General features: G+C 41.1%; 2 protein-coding genes across 2 annotated transcripts in view; one reads left to right on the forward strand and one right to left on the reverse strand.

Moving 5' to 3' along the window:
- The window catches only part of ermp1 (endoplasmic reticulum metallopeptidase 1), a 16,767-nt gene extending 11,843 nt beyond the window's left edge, over nucleotides 1-4,924 (forward strand). The window contains exons 9-15 of the mRNA XM_072453075.1: nucleotides 1-64; nucleotides 139-329; nucleotides 407-559; nucleotides 644-846; nucleotides 927-1,042; nucleotides 1,132-1,295; nucleotides 1,394-4,924. The exon at nucleotides 1-64 is cut by the window's left edge and continues 111 nt beyond it. Of these exons, the coding sequence (XP_072309176.1) occupies nucleotides 1-64; nucleotides 139-329; nucleotides 407-559; nucleotides 644-846; nucleotides 927-1,042; nucleotides 1,132-1,295; nucleotides 1,394-1,570 (1,068 nt within the window). The 3' untranslated portion in view covers nucleotides 1,571-4,924. The remainder of the gene's footprint in view (nucleotides 65-138; nucleotides 330-406; nucleotides 560-643; nucleotides 847-926; nucleotides 1,043-1,131; nucleotides 1,296-1,393) is intronic.
- A 33-nt stretch (nucleotides 4,925-4,957) lies between these two features.
- ric1 (RIC1 homolog, RAB6A GEF complex partner 1) overlaps nucleotides 4,958-20,579 on the reverse strand; it is a 28,809-nt gene continuing 13,187 nt past the window's right edge. Inside the window, exons 3-27 of the mRNA XM_072453076.1 lie at nucleotides 19,725-19,804; nucleotides 18,062-18,169; nucleotides 16,221-16,366; nucleotides 15,966-16,102; nucleotides 14,266-14,357; nucleotides 12,560-12,648; nucleotides 12,263-12,407; nucleotides 12,127-12,175; nucleotides 11,884-12,045; nucleotides 11,643-11,816; nucleotides 11,473-11,511; nucleotides 11,230-11,340; nucleotides 11,055-11,144; nucleotides 10,828-10,988; nucleotides 10,564-10,702; nucleotides 10,367-10,483; nucleotides 9,361-9,768; nucleotides 8,655-8,966; nucleotides 8,415-8,573; nucleotides 8,206-8,339; nucleotides 7,864-8,132; nucleotides 7,573-7,785; nucleotides 7,322-7,499; nucleotides 7,057-7,245; nucleotides 4,958-6,981 (exon numbers count right to left, since the gene is read on the reverse strand). Of these exons, the coding sequence (XP_072309177.1) occupies nucleotides 6,669-6,981; nucleotides 7,057-7,245; nucleotides 7,322-7,499; nucleotides 7,573-7,785; nucleotides 7,864-8,132; nucleotides 8,206-8,339; nucleotides 8,415-8,573; nucleotides 8,655-8,966; nucleotides 9,361-9,768; nucleotides 10,367-10,483; nucleotides 10,564-10,702; nucleotides 10,828-10,988; nucleotides 11,055-11,144; nucleotides 11,230-11,340; nucleotides 11,473-11,511; nucleotides 11,643-11,816; nucleotides 11,884-12,045; nucleotides 12,127-12,175; nucleotides 12,263-12,407; nucleotides 12,560-12,648; nucleotides 14,266-14,357; nucleotides 15,966-16,102; nucleotides 16,221-16,366; nucleotides 18,062-18,169; nucleotides 19,725-19,804 (4,014 nt within the window). The 3' untranslated portion in view covers nucleotides 4,958-6,668. The remainder of the gene's footprint in view (nucleotides 6,982-7,056; nucleotides 7,246-7,321; nucleotides 7,500-7,572; nucleotides 7,786-7,863; nucleotides 8,133-8,205; nucleotides 8,340-8,414; nucleotides 8,574-8,654; nucleotides 8,967-9,360; nucleotides 9,769-10,366; nucleotides 10,484-10,563; nucleotides 10,703-10,827; nucleotides 10,989-11,054; nucleotides 11,145-11,229; nucleotides 11,341-11,472; nucleotides 11,512-11,642; nucleotides 11,817-11,883; nucleotides 12,046-12,126; nucleotides 12,176-12,262; nucleotides 12,408-12,559; nucleotides 12,649-14,265; nucleotides 14,358-15,965; nucleotides 16,103-16,220; nucleotides 16,367-18,061; nucleotides 18,170-19,724; nucleotides 19,805-20,579) is intronic.

The following is a 20,579-nucleotide window of genomic DNA, read 5'->3' on the forward strand; positions in this document are numbered from 1 at the left end:
ATGCTCATGGTGGCCTTTCCCCTGGCCACCCGACTGCTGCTGGCCAGAGAGTTTAAGCATAAAGGTAATTACACTTTCATCCATGTTGTGATAAAGCAGTGTATCTTTCTAGAATTTACAACCATCTTTTCTTTCTAGGAGCATCAGCGAAATATTGTGTGTTTTATTTGATGGGTTTAGCCCTACCGTATGTCCACTTTATGTTCCTCATCTGGGTGGTGTTTGAGATCTTCACACCCATAATGGGCCGCAGTGGCACTGAGCTTCCCCCTGAAGTGGTCCTGGCTACGTTAGTTACATTGGCAACCATCTTCTTATCCTCTTATTTTGTAAGTTCTAACAGAAGTGTCAAAATTGTTAGAAGACTAATGCTTGTTTCACTCAAAGTGCCCATTTTCTGCCTCAGCTTCACTTTATTTACCTGATGCGAAGCACAAAATGGATCCTGACTGGCATGGGCTCTGTTTTTCTGGTTATGTTCCTGTTTGTGTCGTCAGGCCTGTTCTTCCCATATTCAGGCCGTCCAGAAAGCCCAAAGCCTAAAAGAGTTTTTATTCAGGTTCAAAATCCAAGCACTCTTGAATCAGATTAATTGTATGCAAGGTCTCACTTTTATTCTGTGTTTCTTTTGCATTCTATGTAGCATACAACACGGACTTTTCACAATTTACAAGGACAAGTGGAAAGTCAGGACTCCGGACTTTGGATCAATAGCTTTGATTTTACAGCTATTCAGCATTTAACACCTCACATCCCAGAGCTCAACGACTCTGTTCGAACGCACTGTCGTGAAGACCGGCCTTTTTGTGGCTACCCATGGTTCCTCCCTGTGAGGTTCCTCAGCAAGTCCGTCTTAATACTCTTCCAGCACTTGCATTTTACTGATCTTCTTCATGCAACAGCTTGAATCAGTTTTGTTCTTGTAGGAAGAACTGGTACCTTCCTGCTGCAGAAGTGGTGCCCAGCTCTCCTGTGCAGTTCAGCCTGTTGTCCAAAGAAGAGACGAGCTGGGGAACTATCAAGATGACCTTCAGTGCCAAAGGTCTGTGTTCCTGTGTAAAGTTGTAGTCACTGTTATAACTAGATTTACCCAGTCAACATTTGAGAATATTTAAATGATTTTGTGAGCAGGACCCAGTCACATGTCGTTGTATCTGATGCCTCATCGTGGAGCCAGTCTGTCCACTTGGTCTTTTGGAGATGGAACGCCTCAATATGATCTCAGTGGAGAGTATTTTGTCTTCTACTCTCATGGTCTTGATGCTCCTGCTTGGACATTCTGGTTTGAAATACAGGTAAATAAAACACATTTACACAAATGTTTAATTTTGATAATGACAGTGGGACCTGATTAAGGTAATGAAAATGTTTTTCAAAAATAACTTCTTTCCAGCCTCAGAGGGATCCAGACCCCTCGGGACCTGGAGGGATGATCTCAGTGGCCATTTCCTCTCACTATTTCTTTGGTAAAGACCAGAGGACTGCTCCGCTCCAAGAAATCCTTCACAGATTTCCTGAATGGGCTTTCCCGTCATCTTGGGTCAGTACATATGATATGTACAGATACTAAGGCCACTGGAGCAACGAGTTGAGGTCTTAAGACTCAATATAAAGTTGTAGCCCTGATGAACCTCCGGTATGGTTGAGTGGGAGACCTCCATCACTGTGTCTGCTGGCTGGTAGTAGCTAACAACAGGAAGAACATGCCTCTGGTCTGGAGCTTTCGAAGCTCACTGTCAAACTGCTCCTCCGGCCACTGTGGTCATGTGCTTGCTCCTGGAGAAAGGAGTTAAGTTTTTTACTTGATCTGTTGTGCCTTTGTTTTATTCACGTTTATTCCATTGCCCTCATTCGCCCTCAATACTGCCTCGACTTGTTCTCTCTCTGTTAACACTCTTCCTTCACAATCACATGGCTGCCTGTCATTTGTATCTATGGGAGGGAAACACTTCCTATTACTTTATGCCAACACATCTTGCTTTTTGTTTTTGCTTACACTGCGCATTACAATTCCTCATGATGCTGATTTGTAGCCACTGTCCTGAACCTCACACATTTCAATGAGGAATGCTAATTATCATCATTATACTGTGAAAGAACCGATTAGGACACAAATTACTGTCTTTAAATCTAGTCATAGAGAAATATATTTATTTTTTATGTCTTAATTTGCTGATGGCCTTGGGTGAAAGCTGTTAACGGTGCAGGTGTAACTTTTCTGGTGAGAGGTTCGCCCCTGTTTGTCTCTTTGGAGATATTGTTTGGGCTGGGATGTTTCACAGTATGGCATTAAAAGGACCTGCCTTGCATTTATTAGAGGTGTTTTTATTCACTCTTTGTCTCAATGGAGAGGCAGAAGTTTAATGCCATATTGTGAAACGTTCAGGTAACGCCACATCATCTCCACGGAGACCCTCCACCAGAAAAGTTACATGGTGCACCTCTAGGTTTGAGGTCACGTTTGCTTTTCTTTAACTTTCCCTGTAACTGACCTGTGGTGTTTGTGGGTCCTAAACTGTGAGCTGCTGAGGTGTGAAGAAAAACGAGTAACCTAACACCTCACCAACGTCATCAACTTCTTTCACATGGAGATGAAGACTATTTACTTTGGCTTGCTACTGTAAGATAATATAACTAGTTTTTATAAACTCCTGTTACCAAATAATTTGTAAAAAATAACTGGATATTTCTCACACAAACTTGATTTTACTACTTCAACAAACCGGTGTAATCCCTCATTTATCCAGGAGAGATTCATCGTAGAAAAGATGACAAAGATATCACCGGGACAATGAGGAGATTGCAAATGACTTTGGGATGGAAGTTGAAACATCTTGTGTAATAAATAAAGCATTGTCCAGATGACTGCCTTTGGAACCTTTTCTATGATACTTCAACAAACAATAGTGGGAGATTAAAAATATAGTATGAATTTGGATGTTAAGGACTAACTTTAATGCCTTACAAAAATAAATTGATTTGATGATGATTTGAACTTTAAGATCTTTGAAAGCCTGTAAAAGGGGTGTTGATGTAGATGAATGGCATTTGCTTGGTGCTTCAGAGTTTTATGTTTCCCCCCCAATTCCAATTCTCTGGTACTTAACTGCTGATGCGATCCGCTTTTTACAGAAACTTAAAACGGCAAATTGTGATTTAAATAAATCTAAATTTTAAGGGGACTCACCCCTGCCCAGTCCTGAACCGCCGTTTAGGAACCACTGACCTTGCGTTTATTCCAGAAGATTTTATGATAAGACAATTTGTGGATTGAGATTAAGTAGTTGTTTGATTGTGTCTATCTAGAAAGTCTATTTGTTTAACCAAATGCACTTCAGTATTGTTATTTCCAACACAAATGTTCTTTAGTTTTATTCTGGCTCTTGGGCGTTTGCACTTGAGAGACCACGTACTGTCCTAAAGTTCTAATGTTGCCTGTTCGATGGCCTTAACTTCTTCCCAAAGAACCACAACTGTTAATGCTTGAGTGGCATCACACTGTACAACTTATATGTGAGCGGTTTATCCTTTGCAAAAATAAAAGATGTTGAAGTAATATTCTGATATAGATTACAACTGAACTTGATGCAGTATGACTTTTTCACCATTTCTGAAAATGTCCTCAAGGTTTTAGTTTGTCTCAAATGTCAATTGGAATAGTATAGTTAGACATTTATGTAAAAAGCATGTTTACAAAAACCCCACACATCTGAAAATTGGTTCTGTGCATAAGGTGACAGCTGTTGGTTTTTAAACAACAGTAGCATTAGCATCACATCACAAACACATCCCTTTACACACACAAGTGTCCTTTGGTAAAGTATTCACCTGTTTCTTAGTCTTTGTCATGTTGTTGTATATAATATATATATATATTATATAATATATATAATATTTTATATATATTATATATGTATATAAAATATATATATTATATTATATATATGTTTAGACTGACATGGTGAAAACACCATAGAAATTAATTGGACAGGAAATACTCATGCTAACCTTGAGCTAGCAATTTTCAAAAGGGGTCAGCCCTGTGTTCCCAGGTACCTATTTTCCCTGAGGGTTTAGGACGGGGTTATATGCTGCTATATTTTATGCTGTAAAACCATACGTTTATGCACAACTTTTGGGGCTGTGGAACCTGAACCAGTAGCCTATGTTAGCGTACTTCCCCCGTTCATAGAAAAGGGGGAATATAGGTACAGGGGTACGCACCCTTTTAAAAATAAACAGACAGACTGCCCCTCTGTGCACCGAGCCAATAGCAATAGAGATTTTTTTTTAACTAAATAAAAATGAAAAAGGTGGTTTTCCCAGAGTCATTGAGACAAATCCTTTATTAACATAATATAAAGAGTTGGTTGATGATATAATAACTTGTCATACTAATGTCTTAAGGAGCTAAATATGTGGGACTCCAGGGGCGGCGCTGGCAGGCTATCTCATAGTACAAAATGAGCCAAAAAACAAGGATTTCCACATTGGTGTTTTAAACCACTACATTTAAACTTGAGAGCCCACCTCAGAGCCGCCCCTGGGGGAGTCCAGCTGCTGAGGTGAAGTGGGCAAAGTGCTGTAACCTTTGTGAAAAACCAGTGCTGCTAAAAGCTTAATAAATTAAGTATTGGTGGTATATTTCTGTTGTGCAAGTTCCTCGTGGTAGATGTTGCACACCACAGGTAACAGTCAAAATACATTTCATCCCCATGTTTATAGAAATGTCTAAAATGTATGTTATGCTAAAATGCCTTCTGTAAGATTTAGTTGGACTTATTTTCACTTTTTTCACTTGTTAATTTGGGGATGTTTGATCTGGTGGTTGTTGGTTACAGGGTGTCCCTTGTTATTGACTGGAATGTTTATGCAAAATGCTTCTATTAATGGCACTTCTACAACTATTAAAATTATTAAAACATTTTTGTCATTTTACATGCACAAAAAACACATCTCATTTTAAAAAATAATTTATTCATGTTTTATGTACAAGGGAAAATAGAGTAGAAAATGTTGTAGGAAAGACTGTATTGTAAATTGTACAACTGTATTTTTACAACACTGAAAATCTTTGCTTAAACAGGCATTACCTTAAATGAACATTAAGGTGGCACCATCTACGACCCTCATCACCCACAGGAGGAAAAACAAAAAGATCTGAAATACACATTTCCTTAGGAAATTGTCAAGCAGTCATCACCAGTTTATTTCTTGAATTGTTTGTGATGAAGAGGAAATTCAAGTTAAAATAGTGAACCAAAACAAATGGAGCAAAGCGAAGGCCTCTCTTGACATAGTCTTTGGTTTGTCAGTTATTCAAGTAAAGCTTACAGCGGAGTAGTGTAGCTGTAGGCATCGTCAGACAAGGCCCTTTTCTGTGTGAACATTAGCTGACACTCTGTACCATAATGTTATTTTGTCCTTTGATGAAAATCAGACGATACCGGTAATTTGTTTATACAGACAAGAGAGCAAATGTTCCTATGAAAAAGGGTCAACCTGAGAAAGTAAAAAAGCAAGTTTGGATAAAATAAGGTTATACTGTAAAATTGAGCCGACCAAAGTTATGGTAAAGTCTAGAAACATTTCAAAGCACTGGACAAAATAATACTGACTTTTAAGGTGATAAACATTTAGAGCCAATACAAAAGTTTGATTAACTAAAGGTTCATCAGTCCAAAGATAAACAGAGCACATCTCGAAGTTTGCAACACAGCAATGCAAATAAATAATGTCTAATACAATAAAACTCAATTATATACCCACCACTTTATCAAAGTGATTTCAACACAATAAAGTCCACTCACTCAAAGCCATACAGAAGCGTGACATGCTCATGGGCTGTTAAACGTCAACCCTACATTTTGCAACATATACAAGCTTAAATGTGAAAGTGTTTTACCTTCTACACTACGGCGTTGGCCAGGCCCTTCACTGCACTGCAGCTTTAAATCTGGCCTGTTCAGCACTCTCCCATACTGAGAGCTCACCTCAACACTGATGTTTGCTTTGCTTGTTCGAGGAAAGTAAATAACTGATACTGGCTCCGGTTCCCATCACTCAGGATGGTCAGGTCAAAACGGAGGGGATTTTGTTACAGCCCCATAGAGTTAGTGAAAAATACATGAGCAGCAGTACTGTTGACTGGTAAGAAACTGGCAATACATAATCTTTTCATAATTTCTGTAAAAATCCTAAACCACATATTAATTTTTGCATTTCATAGATATTTTTATATGGAATTGGGACTATATGAGTTATGTAGAAAAATATTATTGTACTGTACACTTACTTTATAAAAAGACTCTCAGAAAATATTTTAAAATCATGAGGTATGAAACAGCTGTGCACAAATGAAGTGCACCATCTCCGGAGGCTGGAACATAGTTTAGAGCGTCTGTAAATGTTTAGAGCCGCTTCTCAAGTGGTTCTCATTTTCCAATGCTAAAATTCTCACTTCTTTCTTAAAAGTTGGTAAAGCCGATCTAAATACTTTTTCTCTCAAAAAGGAAATGTCAAAAAGTTAAAGTGAATGAGCTGGGATTGTGCTAAAGTCCTGATGGCACAGCATTACAGTCAACACTTAGCACTGAAGTAAGGGCCTGTATGGTGCAAGTCTATCTTCAGTAAGACTTTACACATCAAAGTCCAACAGAGTCCAGGCTTCAGGACAAGGTGCAGTCATAAGCTCCCTCCTCGTCCTCCTGCTCCTTTGTCTCTTCGTCTGGACAGTCTTCTGCCGATTGCCGGGAAAAGCCCCCCACAGGCTCGAGGTTTGGCAGTGCCAGGCCTAGAGGACTGCTGCTTCCTCGATTGTCCTCAGGCCGTGGGGTTGCTGGGCTTGTTTGCCCCTCAGTGACCCCAAGCTTTGACAGGCTGCTGGCCTGAAACGCCTCAACTTGTACCTGTTCAGTTGTGAATTCCAGCAGCTGCTGTAACTGTGCCTGGATCAAGTTGAAAAATGGTTTGTATCCCAAGCTGAAATAACAAGATTATTAGATTAGATATTAGGTTTGCCTTTAGAAGAGTGTTCCTCAGTCAGCTGATACTCACCAGTCTGTGGACGCCCACGCCTCAACAGCTAATAAGCCATTTTTTATGTTCTTTACAGTTTCTGGGGGAATTTCCGGGTGGTCCATGAAGCTGATCACCTGCTTGATGACACCGGCATCTCTCAGGATCAAACCAATTACTACGCACCACTCTAGGCAGGCTGCTTCCATGAACACATGCAGGAGGTATCTAGTAATAACAAATAAATACACATGAAAACATTGCAAAGCAATAAGACCATTTCCATGGTTCAGACTAGACCCACCTAAGTTGAACTTGAGACTTGTGTGGGCCTTTGTTTGCCAGCTCCATGGAAATATGCTCCAGTTCAGCTTGGCTCAAACATAGTGTTGAAGTGTTTTCATCGACCATTGTCCAGTCTCCGTCCACCACAGAACTCGTCTCCGTCAGGTCAGTAGCTGAGCCAATACTGTATTCCTCCACTAAAGGACAAGACATTAGATATAACATACTGCACACTACAAACATATGCACAAAGGAATACAGCCTTGGAACCTTTATTTGTGACGAGAGACAGAAAAGCATCTTGGGTCTGTGGCGACTGCTGGTTTGAGTGTGCAGAGGAGGCCGTGTCCATGTCTTTGGTCCTCTGGGCCATGCCCTCCACCCATGAGCTGGTGCTTTGAGTGGTCTGAAGCGGCCCCGTGTCCATGTCACTGTTCAAAAGGCTATCAGCAGACTCGGCCTTTAACAGCCTGGTGCTCAGCTCTAGCAACAAAAATGAGTGAGTTGAAGAACATTCACAGCACAAAAATAATTGATTTGAAGCACAGTTATAAAACTCACCTGGACACCTTCCATTCTTTAGAGGAGAGTTAACAGGGATGACAGGAAATGGCCACAAGAAATCTTTATGTAGAATTTTTAATGCAAAAACAAAATCTTCAACCCGAGCCACGCGGTTTCTTTCACGACACAACCAGCCAATGAGCTCAAAGCCGAGCTGAGCAGAGAAACAGCCGAGGTCTCTGAGGCGCACCTGCTCCAGCAGATGTCGCGCGTGACGCCACAGCATCATATCAATGTACATGTTCTCTGCACACTCCACGTCACGCCTGAGACAAAGACAACATCTAAGCACATATTTTCAAAGACAGAGAGAACACAGTAAACAGTTTGTCTTAATACCCTTTCACAGAAGGCCCACTGGGCATACTGAATGTCTTCTGAAGATTGAATTTGCCTGTAGCAATCGAGTCTGCTGACTGGGACAAACTGATGCTGCGATTTCTGAAAAACTCAAACCCTCCTGAGCTGGGGTCCTGTAGAAAAACATTTTAAAGTTAATCTGTGATTCAAATATCACACACTGCAGTATCACAACAATCAAACGTCACCTGAACAGTAGGAGTGGGAGGAGGCGTGTCCATTTCACCAGAGCCAATGGCTTTGAGGAATCGGATCATGTGCCGACACAGCTCCCATTTTCCCTGTTCTAGAGCCGTGTTGAACAGTAAGGTGGCATGCTGTCTGCTCACTGCTGGCACCTCCATGTTCTTGGACAAAAAAAGACATACAGATTATATGTTAAGACAACGTGGGTTAGCTACAATATGGAGATGTTTAACAAAACTTACCTGCAGAATAATAAGGTAGGAGGCAGCGGTGTCTAGATCTTGAGCCATCAGACACTCCTCAAACAGATCCTTGGGGTTTCCTACAGCTGCAAAAAGGTAATTCCACAAGGCATACTCCGTCTTCCTGGCACAGTGGACAATGGTTTGGAGGAACAAGGGGAACTCAGTGATAAACTTAGCCACAGTGGGCAGCAGAGGGTCGGGGATGGGCTCCCGTGATGTGGCTTCTTCTTCTAGCACCACATGCACCATTAACTCCATGACATGAGGGAAGTACGGCAGCGAAGCACAGGACTGGGCCAGCATCAAAGCCTACAATAAAGAATCAGAAACATGGATTATTCTTATCCCATGCACTATTACTCACTACCTCCACAAGGACTAAAGAGTTATTGGACATTTTGATTGCTCTGTCCGACTTCATTCCAGATAGTTTTTTTGTTCCAAACCTTCGTGGTTCACTCCACGATGGATGGTTTAATGTAAATACAAATATAAATTGCATGGTTCAGTTCACATTTTAAAATATATTTTATACGTTTGCTTTCATTCTAGAACTTTGGAACTACAGCTTCTAAAGAAATATAACTCGCCAGCATTTAACCCGCTTGTAAGCTATTCCATGCAAATACAAAAAGATCAGTCTAGTGGCTCGATAATCTCACAAGATCTTGTCCCCTCTCGTATATGTATAGGGAGAATTTACCTGTTCCCCCAGATTGCGGACCAGCAGTTGCCTCAGGATGTGATGAAGGTAGATCTGGGACGTTCTCTCCACTGTGCAGTAAGGAAACAGCGCCTCTAGTGACTCTGAGGAGCCCTGCAGCCCGTCATACAGCACCGTCTCGTTGGACGCCCCCAGCACAAGGGCATCTTCGAACAGCACAGCCAGCGGATAAATGTTTATATGGAACGGCAACATGATACGGCGGGAGAGGAAGGAGTGGGGCTTGCGGTGGTCTCTAGGAAACAGCGGGAGCCACACTTTCATGCCTGCCTCACCACAGGACAACCACAGGGCCTCCAGCAGGTGGCGCTTTTTCTTGTTGGAGCGACAGGTGGTCCAAACGTTCTCTACGCACTGGGCCAGCACAACAGGTGGACAAAATGGTAGCTGCAAGAGAAGAAATCAGAAGAAAATGAAGGTGGATTTAACTTTAGCCGAGATTTGTGAGCTACAACTGCATTTCACTTTCACCCAGGTTCTCATTCACATCACAGCCCCCTTCCCTTGCCCTGTTATGCTTTGCTAAAGTCATAATGACCTTTCCCTTTCAGCCGCGCCTTCATGGCTTGTCAAAACACACTGTGACCGAACATACACATTATGATAAAGACTAAATAAACATTGATATACAGTAAACATGCTCTCTTCACGTTACAACATCTGATTAAAAGCGTAGCCACACTCACACGAGGACCCGCAGAGGAGGCTGTACCCCTTTCTCAGTCTGGTCATCGTTTCATGCCAGTGTCTAACGTCTCTTTGTTTGTGCCTTCTCAACTGCCCGGTATGGACTGAATTGAGTCTGCAATCAGTGTCTCTTCAGGATTGAGAACATTTGCTTGGGTTTCAGTTGCAAGTGTGCATTTAACCTGACAAAAACATGTTCCCCTTACACATCTGAGGCCTCAACCGCTGGTTCGTTTGCCTTTGTGTCTAAAAGTTCAATAATGTGTTAAACTGTAATTATGCAGGATGAAAAACATACCGGCTTTTTGTTGTTGACCGCAGTTTCCTTCTCTCGCACCTGTGGCCCTGAACGATCCCTCTGCAGCATGATCAACTGGCCGGCCAGATTTAACATGATGCTTTCAGCCACGCACGCCTGGAATGAGAAGGAAGACTTTTAGTTATAGGTGCACAGGAGCGTAACGACAAACCACGGCAAAGGTATGTCTGTTCCACCTGCTGCGGGGCCTTCAGCGTGATGCCAGTTTCTGTCCGCACAGACGTCAAAGTGACAGAGACCACGAGACCTGGATGGGGAATGTAGCGGGACATGGACACCTCTTGAAGCAGCTCCACGTTAACAGATGGAGTCGGGCTAAAAACACATCAGCAGATACAATACTGAAGCATAAAAAGCTGTAGGAGCATCCGCTTACAACGAGAAGAAAGTGCTGCGCCGATGGTGCAATTAAACAACAGCTGGAGTTTGGCTGAACGCACCTGTCGTTCCTCCTTTCTAAGCTGTAGAGACAGATGGAACAGTCCGCTCTGAACAAGATGATCATGTCCCGAAAAACATTCAGCAGTAGAGTATCCGAATGTAGCTTTGTGACTGAGGCAAAGGCATTGTCCAGGTTCGAGCTCCGCAGATACAGCCGCAACTGGAAAAAGGGTAGAGACGAGTTAAGAGGAAAAATCATGCATTTGTTTGTCGATTTGCCACTCACTTGCTCTTGCTGGTCATTAAAGTTGTAACAGGCCACCACCACAAACTCGTTCCACCAGGCGAGACCCCCAGTAACAGTCATGTTCTGCTCCTGTTCATGTCAAGTGCTCGAGTCAAGACATCGTCTCATTTTTTTGTTGTTGATTATTTAGTGTCAGTCGTTGGATGTGACGTACCTGAGTTACGTTTCCAAACAGTTTCCATTTCCGTGTGTATATTGAGTAGTGTGCAAACCCCCGTCTCCCAGCCACAGCCATGCTTTGGCCCGCGGTGTCTATAGCTGCAAACTACACAAAAGAACAAACAACGCCTTAACAGACTAAAGCATGCAAATCGTCTGAAATCATAATGCAAAGAGTAAATATTCAATTGTTTTAGCTAAATTAATAGGCTTTCTACAAACAAATAATGTTACTTACACGTATGGGCCAGTTGCTTTCGAGGTATGTGCTATGAATCTATTAAAAAGAGAAGAAATAAGAAATAAATGAAGTTGGATTGGAAGAAACATTTAAGAGTTTGCATTAAAAGTGTATTCAAACTCAGTCATGAAAAGCATTGAGGTGATGAAAGTGAGTATCAGTCCCACCTGGACGACGTGCCAGTGCTTGTGCCCCAATAAAGTGCTGAGTCCCTGAGAGATGGCGTCACAGTTGGGGGGCTGGTGTGTGTGAGGGTCCAGGGAGCTGTGGACCTGTCCGGGGTCTCCGCAGGTCAAGTACAGCCGGTCTTCCCCGTGAAGTAGCACCTGCTCTTGGTTACTCTGCAGTGAGGGGTCGAAAGAGTTAGCCGTGTTCAAGCTAAAAAAGGTTTTGTATCCATCCACACACCGTGCAAGGGTTAACCGTGAGGGCGCTCTTTATGAAGTAAAACTGCAAAATGCCCGGCCGAGGGGGTTTTAGCTCTTCATCCTGGACCGCCTGCTCCTCTTCCGTTCTTCTCACACTTTTGTTAGGAATAACCCACAGATGATAGCCCTCCGCTCCCCAGCTCTGAAGAGAAACACGCATGAGCATACGCAGCACAACACAAGGCTTTCAGGAACAAGGACTCGTTATATAAAAAACACTGACCATAGAGCTGATTTTAATGGGCTCTTTCTTTGTCCCATCAGAACGGTGACTGTGTAAAAGAAATACAAATACACATGCTAAATCACTAAACGGTCTTACTTTTCCTGCTCTTCATAACGCAGTTGTGCCCACTTACACAAAGTCTTCTCCCAGCGTGCAAAAGAGGTGAGCGCCAAAGACGCTCCACAAGGATAAGCCTCCGCACTCCCACGTAACCATGACAACGCTGTAGTCAGGTGACCAGCAAATGAGTTTGACTGCGCCGGTTTTATTATAGACGTCTGAAAAAGAGAACCAGTGTTAAATTGCACCTCTGATTAAAGAGGGAAGTGAACGTTTAAGCCAGCAACAAACTAAAGCAAAAAGAATAAGTGACATCTTCAAAACAAATGTGTGAAAGATGAAAGGATTAAAACAAGTGTAAATGTCACACCTGGGTAATGTTTTGGGGTGAGCTCCAGTTTGTGGCTGAGCTGCATGACTCCTGTTGTGGTGTCAATCGTGTAAACCAGCACAGAGCCACTGCAACAGAAAACAGAGGATTAACTAAACTCAAAACATTAATGTTGGTGAAAGGTGAAATTCAGTGTGTGTAAACCTTTGTGTGTACACCTCAGTGTCCTCTGATCTGAATGGACACTACACTGGAAAAATGTACCATCTTAAATAAGACAATAAGTCAAAACGTGATTGAATGAAGTTGTTTTCATTGATTGACTGCGGAAACATCCACAGAAACATTGCTGTATTTTAGATCAGGTCAGGGTGTTATTGGATCTTTTAAGCTTTGTAGTAGTTTGTAAGCATTTTTTCAGGACTTTTAATGTTTGTAGTATTTTCCACACAAGGATTCTTTTAGTATATGCAGTATTTGTAGTATTATTGTAGTACTATGTTGTGGTACTATTTTGTACTTTTAGAATTCTAGTAATCCTAGTACTTGCAGTCTATTCAGTATTTTTAGTACTATGTTAGTACTATCTTGTATGTAGTATTACGTTGTAATACCTTGTAATACTTATAGAAGTCTAGTAATTGTAAGTTTCCAATTGTAAGGCTTTTTTAGGTTTTGTAGATTTTTTTTGTACTTTTAGTTTTCATTTTATTGTGAATTTTTTTGCCAAAGGGTTTTGACCTTCCGATATCACTCGCAATGGCTTGTTTCTAGTCTAGTGTATCTTGACTTCGGGGACATTCTGTTATTATTTGAAGTGTAGTAGCATTTTGTTTTTCATTTCAAGTGAGAACAGGCGGTCTTTTTCTTATTTGAAGTAAAAAAAAATAAAAATCTACTTGCAATCTTACTTTCAGATAGTAAAAATGTACCCAAAACAAGATAAAAAGTGGTTGAAATACGTAGTATTTACTTATTATCCAAGTTTGGAGGTTTTTCCAGTGTACCTACAGCTCAGCTCCTGCACCAATCAAGACTCAGTGCTAGTTTGGCTTCTCCAGCTCATGGGCCTGTCAAATGCGTCCTCAATACGCAAGTTGGCAACACAGTTGTAATTTACTACCTTTTGTAAACCCATGAATAATGAGTTAAAATAAAAAATTTGTCTGCACAAAATGAATTGGGTAATGTGTTATGAACAAACAGATGGCATGTCACAGGCACAAGCTGCAAAATCACAGGCAGAGCACAAATTCAGCTGTCCCTGCATTACAGTAAAGCAGCGCAGTCATAAGATCATAGAAGATGATGATGACTGTTCCATCACTTCCATCACAGATACAGACTTCCTTGTGCCAAGAAAAATGTGTACAGAAGCTCCTTTGTGCCCTGTGCCATTAGGAGCTGAATAAGTCACAGCCCCCAATGTCGCTCAGTCGTGCCTGTTTCTGTGTCTGCAAAGGACTGACATGAACATTCCAATTTATTTAATGACTGAAATGTGTTATTATAGTGTGCTTGCACAAAAAGCTGTTCCATTCTCTTCTATATGATTTAATGAATATTAGATGACAGAAGGACTGTAATAAAAGGCTGTCCCAGGCTTCTTTTCTTCAATAGAAATGTTTTAATCCCGTCACACAAGTCTATATATATATGCCTAACTTAAATAAGGAGTTGATGTTCCAGACCAGCAAGATCATTTATTTAAATTGAAAGGATCTTTTGAAGAAAAAGGGAGTTACCTTGAACAGCCAAATGCCATCAGTCTGTACTTGTTGTTGGCAGCAACACACGTGCCGTCAGTCACTTCTGCCGCCCAGACGCCCTGAAGCTGCTGATACAAGTGGACATTAACAAAACAAAACACAACATTCAGGTAAATGACCAGTTGTGTTTAATTCACACACTATTCACACATGCCAAATCAAAGTTGTATTTTTATTGCTTTGTATAGATATTTGACCTATTTTGCATATTTTAATGCAATAAATAGATACATAGAAGGCACTCGTGTGCGTTCATGAGTCTGAAACACATGAACACACACAAGTGCCTTCTATAAGGATTAGGATAAGGATTACTTCCCAATATGAAGAGTTTGGCATGGTAACAGTCCTCTGTTGTCATAGCAATAGCTCAATTCAAAGCAAAATATATCTTTTGAACAGCAAAAGGTCCTCACAAAATCCTTCAAATCAGAAAATAATATAGCCCGAAACCCATGAATGCGAATTTAAAAAATCTGATTTATTGAGACAGTGATTAAAAGTCTTAAAATGGCTTGATTCATAAAAAAAAAAATATATAATTTTTTGTCATAATTTAAATAACAATTACAGTACTCACAAAGAGCATTCACATGCTTAAATTCAAGACCAGCTGAAATGAAAGGAGGAAACATTGCATGATAGCATAGCATCGCGTGTTATGAAAGTGTTCTACAAGCTCTAATCTGCCAGAATGGGATGACTCACACAAGCACTGCAGTGACAGACTTGTATTGAAAAATATGACTATGAAATCATTCTTAAAAGTTGGCATGACCCAATCCCGATTAAAAAACCTATAACTGATATTTGTCTAGCTGTTGTGGCCGTGAAGTGAAGCTGTAGCAGACTTCACATATAAATAAAGCCACCTCTTTAGTGTATCAGTAATTATTTTTCCATTTCCGTTTCAACTCCCAAGTCTGTTTAAAAAGACACATCTGATGCACAAATGACATAAAGACTGTTGCAGCTGAAAATATATAAATGCATAAGGTTGTGCAAGTAAAATCAGACACTAAAACTAGTGTCAAAACTAGATATCGGTACTCATTTGAACAAGTTTTGATACATAAAAAACTAAAACATAAAAAATGAGCTTTTCCTGAACAGGTTTATAATGAGCTTGAGAGTATAAGAACTAGTATGACATCACATGGTAAAATTGAGGAATTGTTTATTCTAATGTGTAATGTTGAGTATTGAACCTATTCCTTCGTTAGTATTGTGACAAAACTAGAGCTAAATTAATATAGGGTAATTTGTCAATATCGGACAAATCGGACAAAAAGACAAAGAGGATTCTAATAGCCCATTAAAATTCTGAATAGGCTAGCTCGGTAGATACAAGGGGGGAGTTTCTGTTGAAACAAACAACTCTTGCTACTTCAGGAAGGCTCCGCCCAATGGGCGGGTCTTACCACAGAACAGTATTAATATCGGAGTTCTCGATCTAAATTCTTTTATTGACAATGACTCTTGGATGAGAGTCGAAACGTCTATTTCTTCTAACTGAGTCCAGATGACTACAACTGAAGCTTTTTCTACTATGGAACACGCCTGGACGAATGAGGGATTACACCGACAATATCGGACCGTTACACATATGAAACAAAATCACCAAATTGTCCAGCCCTACAAAAAAAGCTATATTCAAGTTGAGTACAAGTTCTTACATCGGCTGCTACGGTGTTGTTAATTGGTGAGATAAATCCCAGTCGTCCATCACTTAGCACCACAGCAAAGCCGTCCAGAGTTATGCAATACTCCATACAGCAAATGTGAACTCCCTCCAGATCCAAAGAGGGACCACCTACGGACAGACGCATTTATGAAGCGCTGAAACATTAAAACACAAATAACTGCGCGATAAATGCATTCAAGTTTGTCAACGGCGGTGTTTTGTTTGCGTGCGCCTCCTGTGGTCTAACCTCGAGCCGCCTGCAGGTCCAGTGAGAAGGGGATTGTGGTAAGGCAGATGGTTTTGCGGCCGTTGCTTCCGAGGCCTTCCCAGTAAAGCACGTGAAGGTAACCGTCCGCTGTGCACGCCAACAGATCCTCTTGAAGGGTCTGCAAACTGACGCAAAACAGGGAACAGACAAAGATTAGAGATGGAAGATATTGAGAAACATTTACACATTCGAACAACCTTCATGTCCGTCCAACAGAAATGTGCTAAAATATGTCTAAAAATAAATGTAAATGGAGAAACAGAAGATTTTGATTAGTCTACCGATTGATGAAAAGGTTTTTTTTACTAAATTTGACCCAGAGGAAGCTGAAGTGAAGCCGTTTGACGAGCCTGATGGAGCACAATCGTGGAAAAAAGACTGTTTTCATCAAATACACTGAATTTACAGCATTTTTATGTAATTTGCCGTCCAATTTGAGCTGTAAAATGTATTTTGTCAGCTCATGGCATGATTTGAAACCTCTCTATGGATGGATCAGTTAAAACGATAATTCGATTGACAATTAGTTAACAAATATTTCAACTAATCACTTGTGAATAAACCATACACTCGACATAAAAATTTTGAATCTTCCAAACGACGTTCTCGATATTGTGCATTTTTTGATAACCCGTCAAATTCACTGTCCAGATGTGCTTTGAAAATGTTTCTAGTCCGGCTGCGGTGACGCCACACGCCGCTGCCAGGGCTCATTGTGTACGTTTACTGAAGCGTCTTTGTGTTTAGAAATGACATCATGTAAACGCCACCGTCTTCTTTGTTTTGATGTTTGAAACTTGCCATTTTCAGAGGACTTGGGGGTGAAAAACCTTTGTGACAAAATGATGGGAGTTCTATCACAAAGACATTGGTGAAGTGACAACGGCACAACACGAGAGACAAAGCCAGAGGCAAATTCAACACAAAAGCCTGAAGTGACAGAAAGAAAACGTTGACTCATTCCAGTTCTTGTTGCTCAAAAACAAACAAAACAATGAGGCTGAAAAGTGGGTTCGATTAATGTACCCAAGAGACTGCAGCAGAGTCATTCTGGTTAATTCAAATGAAAGTTTCAAAAGGCACCGCGGGGGCTCATGGGATGGTCAGAGAATATTACTGCTTCTCCCCAATTATGTTTTGGGACTCTTGTGGAAAAATATAATCTGGCCCTTTGATTTTTAACTTTAAATCCTATTTTCAATTGAATTTAGTTCTAACATAGTCAACAGCCTGAAACAACTCCTCTTGGCCTGGAAATGTACATGTCCGGACCTCCTGGAGTGACTAGGAAGTCCCACGTTCTGTTTCACACTAGGACAAAGTGTAGACAAGACATGTGAATTGAATTAATGGAAATGTTATGTACTGTCTCCTTCCTGAAACCCCTGTTTCTTTGATGTCCCATTTGCTCCTTGGTTCCTTTGTACCCGAGAGACCAGTGACCTTGAGAATGGCCGAGTCCACACGAGTTTCTTTCTGATTCAGCCACAAGATTAAACAGTTTACTTTTGAAACGAGACAACTTGCTTCTTTGTCTTATCGAGAGATTTTTGCCACCACAGGACAATTGCCAGTGACTGTTGAGCTAAATACTATAAACACTTTAGATATATACAGTATGGGGAAGTAATAATCCTCCTAGAGTAGTATGTGCATCAGTTTGGATAGTCTTCTTTTGTTTCTTTCAGGTGTGTTTTGCACTTAAATTGTTATATCAGATGAAATCATGTGTTGATGATGAATGAGACGGACTTGCCGCATTTCAACAGGTCTGCAGAGTGAGAAATGTGGATGAGACTGTAATAGACACATGAATTTACCTGGTGATGGGCGCTTCCAGATCCACAGGCTTCTTCATCTCTAAGGAGAGAGCCGGGGCACATTGTTCTTCCTTATAACCAGGGTTGAGCTTCGTACGAGAACTCCCCCTGCCACAAAAAGATGCAAGATTCATCAAATGGGAAAAGTAAAAGAGCTAAAGTTCTTTCAAGTTGGAAACCAGAATGACCAAACTTGTCCAGACTTGTCCCACTATCGCGGTATGTGGCTGAGGAATGTGAGGCACCAGTGAAAAGAACTGCACGCTAAAGCCATGTTTTGACTCGTCTGCTGATCACGAACGGTACCGGTACTGTACCGGTCTATTTAAGAAGAACCAAACGTGAAGAACGTAAGTGAGACGTCGAGTTTCCAAAGCGATCAGGCTCATTTTCGGCTCCTAGAACGCTTTGGGAGGGAGATGATTGGATAAGAGAGAAAAAGCAAACTGGAAATGGGAAAAAAGCAAATAAAAAAAAATCATAATTTCTCACGTCAACTTGATCTTGTGATAAACCGTCGTATTTAACTTTATTTGTTGAACCGACGGACTTAGCGAAACAAAGCTCGCGTACATTAGCGGTTTCCTGCACAACACTCGCATTGGGATCAAAATAAAATATAATAATTAAAGGTTGAATGGACGATTTTTTTGGCATAAATCTGAGTCTTATTTCCTCGTGGCGTGGACTGCTGATTAGTCCTGCCACGCATCAATCATAAAACGCACCTACCGCTCACCTGTAGCCGCGTGCAGCTCGTCCCACATTTCTGCGTGTCTAAGCGCATTGATCGATCATAATATAGTTCCCTCAGTGTTCCCTCAGGGCAAAATGAAGACGGAGAAAGACTGTTCGAGCTGACTCAGAAGTAGACGGAAATCTACGGGAGACGAGAGATGCGATGCGATCCGTTGCGCTAATAAACAAACACACGTGTGTGTTGTATCAGTCCACACGGGGGAGTGGCATGCGCACTTCTGCCTGCGTTCTCAAATCGACGAAAAATTGTCCATTGCGCCTTTAATATAATACATCTTACATTATCCAAACCAATGCATTACATAAAAACATGTTAAATGTGATGTAGAAGTGAAATAAATGGAGGGTAAATGTTTACTCTGTGCATGGACATAGTCTGTACTTTTTACTATTATTATCATTATCATTATCATGCATTGTTTTATGTTGCACCTTAACACCTAAGCAAATTCCTAGTTTGTGAATTGTTCCCTGGCAACAAAACTGATTCTGATAACGCAGACCACCATTAACAGAACAGTTCCAACCGGTTTGGGGCGCCAGGGCCAGTCGAAACTTAGCTCATGTCATGTCTCTATTCATAATCCACCCGAGGCCAATGGACCAATGCAGATGGTTTTACTGCTAAACCACACCCACTTTTGTGTTGGTTCTGCGTGGATGAGCCTGTTCAAAAGACTTGACACGTTTACTCGAAAATGAATCATCCAAATCTCTGCTCCACTTTATTGTGTATCAAATCGTCTCATCTCCGTGGGCACTTGCACTGCTGCGGAATCCATAGTGTGTGCACGTATCCTGTTTCTTAATCACTCTGTCGTCATAATTCAGACTAAAAAGGCCCAAGGCTTTATTATTATGATTAGCCTTTAATACTTGTGGTAATGAGGGTTAAAACACTCACCGTGGATAAACAGGCTCGTAGAGATACCGGTCTTCTCCTGCCCCCAGCACATCGAACATGAGGACGTAGCCTTTGGCAGTCTGAACACAGAAAGAAGAATATATAGTGTATAAATGGACAGAAACGGCTTTTGGAAAAAAAAACAACGTGTTCCGCCTCCACTTTCCCAAAACTGTTCAGCCCACACACTTCATTTAGATTCAACACCACGCCCTGCCCCGAGACTTGACCCGAAATGAGCTAAATTCACTGAAACAGATTGAAAAAAAGTGGCTTTTACATTCAGAAGTTGATAAACCGTGACATTCGACCGGCCATAATAATAATTACAACAACAATTCGCAAAGGCAGCAATTTTGGAAGCACCATTTTCATCTCCACGAACAACAAAATATTCAGTCTTATTCTGCATGAAAAAAAAACCATGCAAACCCCCTCCTGAAATACATGCAATTACTTTATTAGTTTTTCAGTTCATAAGCCTTTTCGGTCTTTCAGCGCGTTAAAAATATGAACTAGTTTGAACAATATTAAAACATGAATCACAAATCTAAGCGCAATGGCAATACAATTTAGATATTTCCCCCCAAATTGTGCTTGTTCAATGACATTTGAACTGTAGATGGTCTAATATATATGACGCAACAACGGGTGGCAAGGTCTTGGGTTCGACACTCGAGCTGCGTGGGACCTTTTCATGCAGCGTTTGCGTGGTTATTTTATCTCACATTTATAAAGCGCTTTTCTACCCTGATTCCTACTGATCCTACAGGAATCAGTCACACAATCACACACAATCACACACCAGATGTTCGCAGACACTGGGGGCAAGGTGGGTTAAGTGTCTTGCCCAAG

This window comes from Eucyclogobius newberryi, unplaced genomic scaffold, assembly GCF_026437365.1.
Source record: "Eucyclogobius newberryi isolate DKJ021-1_F unplaced genomic scaffold, fEucNew1.0.hap1 SCAF_2, whole genome shotgun sequence".
NCBI classification, from domain to species: domain Eukaryota; kingdom Metazoa; phylum Chordata; class Actinopteri; order Gobiiformes; family Gobiidae; genus Eucyclogobius; species Eucyclogobius newberryi.